The sequence below is a fragment of the Sinocyclocheilus anshuiensis genome, unplaced genomic scaffold, assembly GCF_001515605.1.
Source record: "Sinocyclocheilus anshuiensis isolate Anshui unplaced genomic scaffold, SAMN03320099.WGS_v1.1 scaffold263, whole genome shotgun sequence".
NCBI classification, from domain to species: domain Eukaryota; kingdom Metazoa; phylum Chordata; class Actinopteri; order Cypriniformes; family Cyprinidae; genus Sinocyclocheilus; species Sinocyclocheilus anshuiensis.
Window position 1 is genome coordinate 285,707 of NW_015549593.1, and position 15,151 is coordinate 300,857.

General features: G+C 36.8%; 1 protein-coding gene across 1 annotated transcript in view; it reads left to right on the forward strand.

Annotated features, from left to right (window-relative positions):
• The first annotated feature begins 623 nt into the window (after positions 1 to 623).
• The window catches only part of LOC107658228 (UDP-glucuronosyltransferase 1-5-like), a 32,460-nt gene continuing 17,932 nt past the window's right edge, over positions 624 to 15,151 (forward strand). The window contains exons 1-2 of the mRNA XM_016446692.1: positions 624 to 1,540; positions 11,823 to 11,954. Coding sequence (XP_016302178.1) covers positions 698 to 1,540; positions 11,823 to 11,954 — 975 coding nt within the window. The 5' untranslated portion in view covers positions 624 to 697. The remainder of the gene's footprint in view (positions 1,541 to 11,822; positions 11,955 to 15,151) is intronic.

The window sequence follows — 15,151 nt, forward strand, 5'->3', positions numbered from 1 at the left end:
AATTTGCATCAGTAATGAACTTTAATTACACATTGTTCTGCTGAATTTAGTGTCTATGTTTCAAATGTACATTTTAAAGTGCATTGTTTTTTATTTAGAAGGTTATAGATTATTGAAAAATATTTAAAAGTATTCTGTTATATTTCAATTTCTGTTCAAATGGGAGGTAAAATTGCAAATATACATTTAACATGTCCTCATCCATTTTTAAAACATTTGTTGCTCTACAAACCCATCCAATATTTAGCATATCTCAAAAAGTCAAATACACACCTATTTAAATAATAACACCTTATGACATTTTATGTTTGCCTTGAGCTTTGCATTCGATAAGAACAAGAATCATATACAAAAAGTATTTCTTTGTCTGTGCAAAAGTTAGTTGTAATATGTTTTTCCTTTTTTTCTTCTTTTTTCATTTTCATCCATGCCATTACAAGCCATATACATCTGTTCTTATTACATTTTTTGCATGACATAACATGTTTCTAGACTTTCACCCCAATTGGTTGCTTTCACCGCCTTATACAGACAAAGTCACACCTAGCTGCTTGAATCTCCACCTCTGCTAACATAAACCAGATTCATTGTGAGATATTAGAGTAGTTTAAGCTACACATGACCTGGTCATTTCTCGTCGACATTTCCTCTAGCTGGAAAAAGCCACAGTGAAAGATTTTTTTATACCATTGATCAAATGGCTGGCGTGTGGTTGCTCCTGAGTCTCTTTGTCTTTGGTTCAGCTGAAGCTGGGAAACTGTTGGTTATACCATCAGATGGCAGTCACTGGTTAGGGATGAAGCCTATTGTAGAGGAGCTGGGGAGGAGAGGAAACCAGGTGGTGGTCGTTGTTCCAGAGGCAAGTCTGAGTATGGGTCCTTCAGAGCAGACCACCACTCTGACATATCCAGTGAACTACACCAAGGCTGAATTAGAAGCGAACTTAGCAGATCAGTTAAACACAATTCTGAGCATTGATATCTCTACAGACCTGGCTAAGTTTCAGTCATTCATCATATCACTGGATATTCTGCAAACATTTATATTGAGGAACGCAGAGGGTCTGCTCTTCAACAAGGATTTGATGAAAAAACTGCAAGATTACAACTTTGATGCAATTCTCACAGATCCATTTGAGCCCATCGGAGCAATAGCTGGTGAATATCTCTCAATTCCAGCTATTTATATGCAAATTAACCTTCCTTGTGGTGTCGATACTCTTGCCAGTCAATGTCCCGTTCCAGCTTCTTATGCTCCACAACCTTTTACTCACTTTACTGACCACATGAATCTTTGGCAAAGAAGTGTGAACCTGGTCAGGGCTCTGCTGAAGCCCATGGCTTGCAGACGTTTGTTTACTCTTGCTGATGAGATCGCCTCTCGGGTACTGCAGAGAAAAACATTGATAGTGGAGATCATGAGTCGTGCAGCTCTCTGGTTTATGCGTTTCGACTTTGCCTTTGAATTTCCACGGCCGCTGATGCCTAACATGGTCATGATTGGAGGAATGGCAACCAAGAAGCCAAAATCATTGTCACAAGTAAGCTCTCATAATTACATTTGCATGTAAATTTGCATTAATATGATCAGTGCCATAGCTCTCTTTTTCATCTGACTTTTCTCTATTCTTTGTCTGTCATTGACTCATCATCATGGACTGTGAAAATAGGCAGCAAATGCATAAGCAACGATTAAAACAAGCATCTATTCCATATAGAGAGTGTTTCGTCTAAATGAATGGCATCTAATTGTCTGAGAAAGAGTTTGGGTCTTTTAAGAGGAGGTCTGTAAGAGGACAGAGCATAATCATTCCAGAAATGTGTAAATGCCTCTCTTGAAACATTTCTGTTTTAAAAACAACATGACATTTTTTTATCTCTGGGCACTGAGGCAAAGTACCCGTGTTGAAGGTTGACACCTATTAACTATTAAAGGTCACAACTTAAAAAAAAATATATATATAGCCAATAGCCATGGACATGATTCTCTATCAGTGCACGACCTCACAGAACCGGTCATCAGAGCAGATCACTTCAGTTAAATTAACTGGGATGAACCGAGATTTTGGGTGAAAATCTGAACAGAAACCATTAGTTTTACAGATGTGATGATAGAAAATTTGATACTGATAAAGCTGTGTTTACGTATGTGAATGATCTATGATGAAATGAAGATTTAATGTAATCTAAAGTCTGTCTGATAATAATGTCCAGGAGGAAAAGAGCTCGCATCAATATATTGTATGTTCTACATACCTTATTACCCAAATTATTTCAATTTTAGAATGAACATTCACTTCTTTTCACGTCAGTCGGCAAAAAACACCAAGAATGAGCTCAATGAAAATACAAATTCACTCTCTGACAGAAGTAGATAACACTTTGGGAACAGCAGAAATAGAGCTTTTTCCCAAGTAACCATTGTACACAAAGCAGCGCTGTGCATATAACAACTACTGTATCACACTTTGCGGCTGATACAATGTGTATTACGACGTTTGTAAACAGGACATTAACAGAGGCCAGAGACGGGACACTATAAAGACGGATGTAAAGAGGAAAGAACTAGTACAGATGCGTCAGCAGAGAAAATAAACAGCAAGTTCATTGCTCATTGAATTTGCATTTTCATTCAGCCCGTCTGCTGTTTTTGTTTCATGCAGGTATGCTTTTATGTATGCAATCTAATTCAAATCAGAAACTGTTCATGCTACATGTATGAAGCATCTTTGTTTGGATTGTGATTAAAATGTGGATGCTTCAAATTTGAATTAATTCGAATTTTAATCAAACACACTCATTTGCATTAGCCTTTGTTTAAATATAAATCGTTTTCATCTATTGTAGGTTTTAATTATGAAATAATGATTCAGTAGCAAACAGATCATTGTGTTTAAAAACGTGCTCTGTAATCATTGTCTCAGCACTTTCTTTCAATGCTACAATGCTCATGCTACAACCCTCTTGTATGTGAGAGTTCATGTTTTTGCATGACTGCCTCGTGTTCCCGTGTGATTAGGGAGGAGCTGTGATTAACCACTCAGCGTGCGTCTCAATCAGCTCCCTAGTTCTGTAGTCAGGGACTCTTAATCATAAAAGCTTTCCAGTGTACTGAAACGTTTGCTCCGTAAAAAGTCCCACAATGCACCATGAAAAAAGTGAAACCCTTAACCGAAATTCTGAAGTGCAAAACATAAATCGCATGAGCCAACTCAATACACATCATGACACGTGATGTTTGATGTTTTGAATAAAAAACAAAAACAAACAAACAATTGTTTAATTATATTTCAGCATAAACATACATTGATAGATGGGTACTGAACATAATCTAGCTAACATTTACACTTAATTTACAACTGAACCGGTGCAGATATATTTATACAAATCAAAGTATTTATCATAATGTACTTTAAAAAGCATTAAAAAATGTCTGAAAAATATCAGTTCTGGTGTTGTTCAAATACCAGCAGTGACGTTGTACAATGAGGACACTGTCATGTCACCATCAGTGTCCCAATGTGTAGTTAGAAAAGGTCCTTACTGTCCTTACCAGAGCCTGAATTTGTGTACACAATATAGGCTACTGTTTCAAAACCTAGGGAGCTGATTGAGAGACACCCACAGTTTGCATGATATGTGACCTTGGAAAATATTGGTTATGCTTAGTTCAGTTTGTTAACATTTATGTCAGTTACCTGACATTTATTTTCTGATAAATGTATTCAATTAAGAATACAATTCATATATACAGTGACTTAAATACATCTCTTCTATGATGATTTTTTTTTTTTTTTGTAGTTAAAATTCATTTAGAAATTTTTTGGGAGGCATGAAGTAAAAAATTGTCAGGGTCATACAAATTGTCCGAGTGATAAAACTGTCCTGATTTCATAATGAAGAAAACAGAATTAAATTCTTAAAAATTAAACATTAAGCTTAATCTTAATATTTTATTAATTGTCATCAGGTCAGTGTTGATTTATAAATACTTTACTTGAATAACAGGATTATATAAATTTATACAATTTGAAATATCACAAATGTCAAATTTATGTAGAAATTAACTTGAACCTATATTCATATTTTCTGTAAAAGTATTGTTTACTGTTGGTTCATGATACCTAATGCATTAAATGTTAACATGTTGAACCTCACTAAAAGTGTTAAAAGTGTTACCAAAATCTGTTGCAGACATTTGGTCCTCTACCTTTGTATGAACAAAGCTATCTCTAGATAACTTTGACAATTCTTATATGCTCGTATGTTCTTGAAATAATTAACCCAGAGCTACATTTCACCCACTTGTTAAGACTTTAAACCGCAGTGCAGCGACAGCGTCAATGTCTGAGCTCATTAGTTGTGCTGTACACACATGCTGCAGTGGCCTATCAACATTCACTCCCCTTTTGTCTAGTTTTGAGGCCCCTCCTGTTCTGAAAACATTTCCAGGCTTCTTAAATGTACCGTATCTCTGTATGCTGTATACTGTACAAACATTAAAGGGATGGTGAGAGTACTGAGTGTTTCCACTCTGGGGCTTCTAGCTTTGCTATGCTTGTTCTCCTCGGAGCCCGTGCAGGCTGGAAAGGTGCTTGTCGTGCCAGTGGATGGCAGCCACTGGTTGAGTATGAAGATCCTGGTGGAAGAGCTTTCTCAGAGGGGTCATGAGATGGTAGTCCTGGTCCCTAAAACCAGTGTTCTGATTAGGGTGTCTGGTAATTACCCCACTAAGTCTTTTCATTTGCCGTACACCCTTGCTGAGCTGGATGCTAACATGGAACACATAAAGAATAATTTGTTTGAGAAGCTTCTACAAGTAACTGTTATATTTGCAAATCTGGGGGACCTGATGCAGTTCACATATCTGCAGGTTAAAGCCTGTGAAGGGCTGCTGTACAATGAGCCCCTGATGAAGAGTCTAAGAGAGACAGGATTTGATGTTTTGCTCACGGATCCTTTCCTGCCCCGTGGCACCATGCATCATTGCTTATTCCTTCTCACTTCCTGCCGTTTACTTCTTGCTTTTGATTCCGTCAGCTTGATGAGGCAGCTGCCCATTGTCCCTCACCTCCATCTTTTGTACCACATTTCTTCACCGGTTACTCAGATAAGATGACTTTCCCTTAGAGAGTAAGAAACACGCTTGACAGTTTTCAGTGTTCCTCTGCCACAAACTGTTTGCCAGAGTTGATGAACTGGCCAGTAGATATCTGCAGAAGGACACTGCAGAAGACGGTGCAGACTGGCTTCTAATGAACGACTTTACCTTTGAGTACCCCAAAACACGGATTTATAAAAAGGGAGGTGTGGTTAGGCTAAGGCATAGTGTACAATCAGCAGATTGTTATGCAAAAGAAACCTCTTTAGAGTGATACTGCAAAATGATCCTACTTATTTCCCGGCTACTTGCCACATAAGTAAATAATTGGACATAAAATATTAATTTGTAGGGCTGGTTTCTGATACAAATTTCATGATTCGATTCGATGTTGATTCACAAGCTTGCGATTCGATTATCCCTGATAGCACACGTACATCACAGAGATGTCTATTTGACGTCTTCAAGACGTATTTTTTAGTGTTTGCTCATCTGCAATACGTCGATAGGACGTTTCCTATCAGATGTCAAATAGACGTTTAGAAAATGTCTTTAAGATGTTTATTATTTAGAATGTATGTAAAACTGACATCTGAAAGATGTCTATCAGATGTTTGAACACAGCAGATGCTTTCCAGATGAAGAAATCTTTAACAGGCATCTTGCAGATGTACGTGTGCTATTCTGATTCAATTTGATTTGATTCGATATTGATTATTTTGGATATATATCAGGTACAGTACATGGCAAATTTTCTCAAGGAAAAAAATCTCTCAACTAATGCTGTAAAACATATGATAGTCAGTTGGTACTACAGTACTATAATATTGAAGGTTAAAATTAACTGATTTGTATACAAATACTTAAAATACACTCAACTGAGTTTTCATAATAATAAAATACAATGCTATCTTTACAATTACATCATTATATTTCTACTCCAGTTCATTGTTTGAAATATAAACGTTTAAATGTTGGCTGTAATAAAAACGGACTGATAAAAACGGATGTCATAAAAATGGACTGATTCAAACAAATTAAAAACTGAAAAAAAGGAAACAATTATAATGAATATGTTATATGGTGCATATATTTAGCTGCTCTCTCTAGAGTTAATTACTCTTGCTGACTAATGCGTTTATGCTCACTGAATGTTTCTGCCGCTTCTCTTGAACTGAGGCGCTTACAGTGATCACTCCAAATTAAACAGCGCCAAAAGTCGTTGGTCACATCCAGTGTAGATAGCCTTGCGTCTGGTGTAGACAGTGTGTTTAAAGACTAGAAAGTAAGATGAAGCATATCTTGCCCTTGGATTTACCAGTACAACACCAGTGTGAAGCTGAACAAGAAGCTGAACGTTAAGACGCCACTTACATACTTCACATCACAAGCACAAAGAGAAGTCTGTTGAAGTTGAGAAGTTGTAGTACTGTATTAATTAAAATGTTTCAAAAAATCCTATAGTATTTTGCAAGCAATGTCATGTCTGAGACTGTCTTTATGGGTGCATTTAGGTGAGGGGCTTGAAAATATTTTTCTCTACAAAAGGGAGGTCCGGCAGAAAAAGTTTGTAACGATACTTCACAGACAAGAATTAATTTAACTCATGTGCAGGAGTTTATTAGAACAAAAGCACTGGAGAAACAGGCAGGTAGCAGTAGGTGAGTTTCCCAGGTAAGTTAACACTTCTCTTATACAGTCGTTTCGTCTTGGGTTACAACTTAGGCACACAGTAAATCATAAATAATATTTAGAATCCCCAGGTAGGCATGACAGGTAACTTAAAGGGTTAGTTCACCCAAAAATAAAAATTAGGCTGTTTTACTCACCCCCGATGCATCCTAGGTGTATATGATTTTCTTCTTTCAGACGAATCCAGTCGGAGTTATATAAAAAATTGTCTTTGATCTTTCAAGCTCTATCGTTGTACTCAGCGGGTGTTGCATTCCTTCTGTCCAAAAGACGTGAAATTAAAAGCACCCTTCCACAAAAGATAGTGTCTCACACGGCTCCGGGGGGTGAACAAAGGCCTCCTGTAGCGAATCGATGCGTTTTTGTAAGAAAAATATTCATATTCAAAACGTAATAATCACTTGAATCTAGCTTGCGCCAACAGTTGTACACAGAAGCAGTTCCGGGAGCATGACGTATGAGGTCAGCGTTGCGCATGCGCCGGTGAGTCTCGTGAAAACCAACGTTTGTTTACAGGATCAAAAGAAGCAAAGTTTCCTTACTTTAGCAAAGGAAAACAAGTCTCCTCTTGGCTTATATCGAAATCCTCCGACATTCTTCTTTACAAATCCTCGTTTTGTACTTCTAATTAGTGACCGTTGTTTTGTTTCGATCTCTCCGCGTGCGTCACTTCTGAGCGGCGCATGCGCAAAGCTGACCTCGATAGAGCTTGAAAGATCAAAGACAATTTTTAATATAACTCCGACTGGATTCGTCTGAAAGAAGAAAATCATATACACCTAGGATGCATCGGGGGTGAGTAAAATACAGCCTCATTTTTATTTTTGGGTGAACTAACCCTTTAAACTTCACTTAAATCTGAACAAAAGCAGAGGTAAATATCTTGAAGTAAACAGAGAACTTAGGAATCACATAATATCTTATCTTTCCATCTAGGACATAAAGAACACAGGTAAGTCTATCTTTCACAGTGAATCACAGAGAACGACTATCCAGATGGAACAAATGGAACATCAGGTAGGTTAACACAGGTAAGAAACTATCTTAAAAATCTTCCAGACAAGAATCAGAAACCCAGGTAAGTCCTTCAAGTAGTGATGTTATGCCTGATACTGAGGCTTCGAAGCTTCTGTCGATGACATCAGGTAGAGGTCTGCACAGGCTTTAAACAGCATCAGCACAACCAATATCTAATTTAGAATTCTCCAAATTCATTTGAATAAGGTTAAGAACAAATTAATGTGTGTGCACATTCTGTATTGGGTGGAATCTTTTTGTGAGAAGTTATTCTGTGTGCATAAATATAAATAATCCACAAACAATAGTGAATAATTGATTACCTTAATGCCATATTTGGATTGAGCACATCCTTCTAGTTGCAAACATCGTCATCATTTGAACCCAGTCCTGACTCATTTATGATTGTACTTTAACCTGTGTGGTTACACTGCATGAGTCTTTTCCTTCCTTAATCTCCTTCAAATGTCACTGTACTTCACACCACTGATAGAATGACTGTCATGTGGTTGCTTCTGGGAGTGTTCCTCTTTGATTCAGCTGAAGCTTGGAAACTGTTGGCTGTTCCATCAGATGACAGTCGCTGGTTAGGGATGAAGCCCATTGTGGAGGAGCTGGGCAGGGCCAGATTAACATAAATCCCAGGGCCTGGGCAAGGAGGGGGCCTGTGATTGGCTGTGGATGAAAGGAAAAGTAGGCCTAGATTGACTGACAATCACGAGCACCTGAACTTTTTCTGGTGGGCCAATCACTGAAACTCTACCACACCCCCACATATTAAGTGCTGTTATTAACCCTTAAAACCCCTGAAGGCAATTTTAGAGTTTTTGTTTTTTTCTGAGTGATTACACAAAAGTAAAGACTCATAACTCCAAAGCTATAGCAAGGAGAGTTAAAAGTTAGGTATCGTTTGATTGAAAACGTTCCACATTTTCATTATATTTGGACATTATCATGCTGAGAAACTGCTGATAAAAGACAAATAAAAAAGTGTGCTCAAGGGAAATTTCACTTATCTTTCTTATTTGATGTGCAATATCTCAGGAAGGTAATAAGGTAGGAGGAAAATTCTTTTTGGTGAAGTTCACCTACATGTAAACTGCATCTGGATCAAACATCCATCCGAGCTTCTCAACCTTTTTCAAGAGAAAAGTGCAGTGCATCTGCACGCACCACCCGATTGGACAGGTTCCTTTTCAGTGTCTTCTGATAAATGTAGCATATTGTAAAATGCTGTGCATTCATCTGGGGTTGGGGGTGGAATCTTGTCAGTGGTGTATCGTTTAAACTGTAGGAATGATTTACCTGACATTGGAAAACAGGTTTTTATTAGATTTATGCCATAATGTATTTTGTTAACCTACAAAACTTACTCCCCTAGAACATTAACTACAATCACTCTGAAACTATCGACCCATGGATTAACATTAGATAGATAGTGTTTGTTAATTAGTAGGCCTACTCACCATGGTTTGATAATGAAGAATTTTGTGTTCTTCACCTCCCAAACGGCAGCATTATTGACCCATCCTGATTTTGTGCGCTTTCATCCTGGCTGCAGTGTAAGGTGAGAGATTCTCCACAAGATAGATGTAAACATCACCAAAGTGGAGCTCTGGCTGGGACTTGGCGGTTTTTAGTGACCCAAATATGGGGGCGGGTGCTGTATATGGATCGCAAGTGCCCAAAACTTGGAGTTTGTGTTCATATCTTTGTTTTTCTTCTATTGACAGGTGATCCAAATATTCGTAGCTTGAAACAGAAATTTCATCAGCTTGTGCTGCATTTCTACGGATAGCCCAGCATATGCTGCCATGTTGGCCCATTGTTTTGCCCGCCAGGTCACCACACAGGTCATGTGGCTGAAAACTATTAATTCAAGTTCTTCAGGATTGCTTGAAAATACACATGCACGTGAGCTGAAGCAGGATGGAAATAAACTTTGCAAGACAGTGGGTCACCAGGAACAGGGTTGAAGACCTCTACTATACTTGTAAAAAAAAAAAAAGGCTTAGTTTTATTAGTGGTTTATTTGTATTCAATTGTTATTTAGAGTTGACTTGCCTGTTATAGTACATTTTCAGGTTAGTTATATTAGTAAAATTTCTAGCTTATTACATTAGCAAACTTTCTAGACTATTATATTGGAAAATCTTAAAGTTTATTGAATAGATAGATTTTCTAGTTTACTGTATAAGTCAACTTTTTTAGTCCATTCCATTGTTGACTTCTCATATAAAAAGGAGGGGGTCTGACGTCATTCTCTAGAAAGAACTCTCGGCTGCCAGGCTGCGACATGATGTGCTGAGAGACTGAAGCAAAGATTTGCTGACTGGATATTTTAAAGTTCTGTTTAATTTTGCTCAGTAAAGGATAATTTTGATAACATTTCCTGGTTTGAGACATCATTGTTCTAACCGGACTAGTGTTCATTTAGTTAACAAAATCTATGACGAAAAATGTTTGTCAACAAAGTTTTTCCCCTGACAAAAACGAGACGATGACGAGATGATAATAAGATCATGAAACGATAACTGAGACTAAATGAACATGCGATATCGTTGACAAAAAAAGACAGGACTAAAATGCAGTTAAAAGAACAAAAACTTTACCAAAACCTTTTTATTTTTGTTGAAAAAAGTGGAGCCAAAACATTTCAGACTGCTGTACAATAATTTATTATGCTAGTGATCATGTTTGCAGTTGCCAGATACCCAATGAAGACTTGATTCCAACTGTAACTGCAATATATATATATCTTAAAGTATGGGCTGAGAAGCTGGTGATGCCCATAGATGGCAGCTGTTGGACACTACCAAACTAGTCTTACTATTTTTGCTGCCATATCTTTATATAGCAGAAATAGTAAGAGTAGAATGGTATCTTTAATTCAGCAATTTAGTCCAAAAACACTAGGACCTTTCACTGCTGGGATTATTCCACTTATTGTCTTTGTGTTTGTCAGTCTGTAGTTTAGTGGTGGGGATTTTACAGTGACTCTTTCTGCAGGATGCATAAATGCGCCAAAAGGTGGTACTAAAGTATATAAAAATTACTAGTCATTTGTACCTTCGAGTTAAGTAAATAACTGTTGTTACTATTATTGATGACATCACTAGATGATGGCATTAGATTTGAATTCAGTATGCATAAGATTTTTTTATGAAAGATAACCAGAGAGAAAGAGAGAGATATTAGATTAGATGTTAAGTAGGGTGAGGATACATTCTGAATCTGTACTTTATGCTAGCAAGTATCTCTGGGTATTCATGACAAGCTTAAAAGTACATTTAATTAGTCGAACATATAAAAACAGGACTTCATGTATAAAACATGTGCTCTGTAATCATTCTCCCAGCACATTCTTTCAATCAGAATACTGTGCTTTTGACTGCTAAGCCTCTCATGCTGTAGGGCTCTTGCATGTGAGCATTCATGTCTTTGTGTGACTGCCTTGTGTTCCCATGTTTTTAGGGAGGAGCTGGGAATAATCACTCAGTTGCATGAAATGTGAGGCAGTCCCATGGGCATAAATTTGATCTAACAGTTGGGGGGACAATAAACATAACATTTCTCAAGAGTAACTTCTGAAGGGGACAAAAAGATGTATTACCTGAATTAAGGTCAAAATGCTTTAATATGTGGACTTTTTGTACTTGGTGTTTTGGTGCACTGAAAGATGGTCCTATATCCATTTTTCCATTCTTTGTCATTTTATCTGGCTAACAACAGAAAGCGATAGTTGTTTAAATAGGAGTTAGGTTCATAGGTTCACCACACGGTCATATTATAATTATTAAATTATCTTGCGTCTTCCACATAGCATTTTAGGTTAGATCTGTTTAATGTTACAGTATGCTGCTTTTCAATAGTTCATGTAGGTACTTGTGTGAATGAGCAATGTAATGTAAGGAAGAACTGCTTTGAGGAGTCAACAGTTTAAGCTTGATCCATTGTGTCCTTGAAACATATTACCTATTTATGTTCAATTCTGACATCTGTCCTCTGTGCAGGAGCTGGAAGAGTTTGTAAATGGTTCTGGAGAGCATGGGTTTGTGGTCTTCACTCTGGGCTCCTTGGTGCCACAGTTACCCGAGGCCAAAGCCAGAGAAATTTTTGAGGCATTTAGGCAGATACCTCAGAGGGTAAGTGAGGAGACACTTAAAAAAATAAAAGAATACTTTTAACCCTTAGGTGCTGTTCGGGGTCTTTTTGTCCCCAAATGACATTTGCTGGAATAAAAAAAAAATGTTCCCTTTGTCTAAATGGCATGAGACTTTGTACGGTTGTCAACACTTGGTAGCTCTACAAATAAAAAAAATTAAACTGGATTGATATCTGGTTGTATGTTATTGTGAAAAAGGGTTACACTTTATTTTAAGGTGTCCTTGTTACAGTGTAATTATACATATAAGTACTGAATAATATTAATTAACTACATGTACTTACTATATGGTCAGGGTTAGGATTTGGGTTTGGCTTAGGTTTACTTGCATGTGATTTTGCATAATTAATTGTTATTATAATAGTAAGTACATGTAACAAGGACACCTTAAAATAAAGTGTTACCAAAAAAAGTCACACTCATGATGTTTGGGGTCTCGGGAAACTCCACATTGAAATTAATGGGGAAATGATAAAATCAATACTTTTTCCTTTTTAATTTGTCAAATAGAAATCACTAAATCCACCACAATGCAGATCACAAAATACACGAAAATGAAGTGGCAACCCTTCCACACGTTCACAATGCAAAATGATAACGCTCGCATACACCCACACCCCCAAAAAATTCCCATAGAAATCAATGGGAGACTATAAAAATAATGATTTTTTTTGTTACATAATTTGTCAAAAATGTGAGTTACAATGCAGACAACAGACAAAAACTGAAGGGGTGACACCACAGCACATCCACGGGGGAGGAAAAACCCACACATCCCACCCCACCCCCAACACCCATAAAAACCACTCATAAGAAATGAAAGAGTGTTCATGACATGAGTGGCTCTCTAACATAATTTGTCAATTAAAAATCAACTAAAATGAATAACACACACAGAAATGATGAAGGGACACCACAGCACATCCACAATGGAGAATAAATGCAAACACACACACACATGCTAATATACACATATAACACTACATACAAGTTTGACTGTAATCATGTGTCATAACTGCAAAAAAATATACTTCAGTACAAAAAACTGCTAAACTTTGACAGAGTAATTTTTTATTATTACAATAATGATTTTATAATTTCTTAACATAAATCTAAATAAAAAAAATGTGAAAAGATCTATATCTATGTGGAAATGGCAAATGAGTTATTGAGTAATGCTCTAGAGCCATCTGGTGGCTGTAGTTGAAATTTCATGTTTTTCTAATTTTAAAAGTGTTTGTTTTCAAGTAGATGGAAACAATTTCCTATTATGCTATGGCACATATTATTCCCATGAATAAAAATTAGGAATGTGGGCCTTTTATAAAGTAAATTTTACATAAAAATTTGAAAAAAACCTATTTAAAAATATTTGTTATTTATATAAATGTAAAAAAAAAAAAACATAAATCCTCCCAAAACTGCACAAATGTAGAGTAAAAACGTTAATAAATTGAGTAAAATTGCATTCGTTTTTTTTTTTTTTTAAAGCATTATCATCAAATTTTGTTATCTGGGGTCCCCAAACAGCACGAGCGTATACACCCCAAACGAACAGCGCATCAGGGTTAAATGCTTAAATACAATTGTAATGCAAACTTACTTTAATATAACACTATGATGATCATGTTTAAGGATCCTTTAGGTGTCAAAGTATGTTCAACAGTGTTGCCAAGTTTTGCTAGAGAAATAAGCAACCTGGTCTAAAAACAAAAAACCAAAATAACCCTTGGTTTTGGGTGGTGGGACATATGCACATCATGCAGTCTGCATAAGGAACCCCTTTGAAAAGGATTTTGTTCCAGTTTTCTAATTTCTTCTCCCAAAAAAGTTTTCATTCCTTGAACTGTTTCTAAGCCCTTTAAAAAAAATCCTCCAACTCCCCCAGCATGTTATTCAAAGACCAAATGACCATCTCACCATGCAATAAATGCACTGAATTAAAAACTGTGATTTTATTGTCCACAAACTCATAAGACACAAACTCTTCCACTTTATTATCTAAATATGATTATTTATTTTATATGTGTGCATTGATGACTATGAATTTTATTATTTATGAAATTTTGTGTTTCATCAAAAGCAGCTTGCAATGGCATGACGATGCTAAATCAGATTACTTTAGTTCTCAAAATAGTCTGGTAAAAAAAATGTTAGTCAGTTTGTGGGTTCAGTAATGTTAAAGGCATGCAGCTCTGATATGGAAGAAAAACAATGACAAATGTCTTTGAAACAAAAAAGCATGTTGAATTGCACTAACTGAAAAAAATAATGCATTGTACAGAGGGGGAAATATTTATTTGATCCCCTGCTGATTTTGTAAGTTTGCCCGCTTACAAAGAAATTAAGGGTCTGTCATTTTTATGGTAGGTTTATTTTAATGGATAGAGACAGAATACCGACCTAAAAATCCAGAAAAAACACATTATATAAAGGTTAGAGATTGATTTGCATTTCAGTGAATGAAATAAGTATTTGATCCCCTACCAACTAGCAAGAATTCTGGCTCCCACAGATTGGTTATGTGCCCTTGTGGAACACAGATTAGTCCTGCCACTATAAGACGTTACTCCTAATGTCAGCTCGTTAGGTGTATAAGGGCCTGTTTACACCTGGTCACTTCATGCATTTTTTCTGATCGGATAGCTATCCGATCGTGAAAAGACCAGGTGTAAATGACCTCCAAATGCATTCGAGACGGATATAAATCCGATCGCTCAAACCACTTCAGGAGGTGGTCTGGGCTGCATTCCAGATGAAACTGGACAAGTGTAAATGCATCTGGTTGTTGAAACCACATATGCAAATTTTACTCCTCCCAAAACGTTAAAATAATAAACGTGTGAGAGCGTGTTATAGGCTATATGACATTGACATTCAGCAAGCCGACGCGCAAACTGCTGCGAATGAAACAAAGTAAGACGCAGACGCTCAACACACAATCATCTTCACTAAAAGTAGTGTGACTAACCTATCTTTCCAGTTCTGATGCCGCGCCCTCTTCTATTGCGGGCTTTGATCTTGAAATGAGCTGATAATTAATAAAATGCAGCGCTTATCTTTTGATTTCGTAACGTGAACTCCGTTAAATTTAAATATAGCACGGGAATTGAAGATCGGATTTATATCCGTTTTGCGACTACACATTTATGTGGCCAAGTGTAAATGGAAACGTTT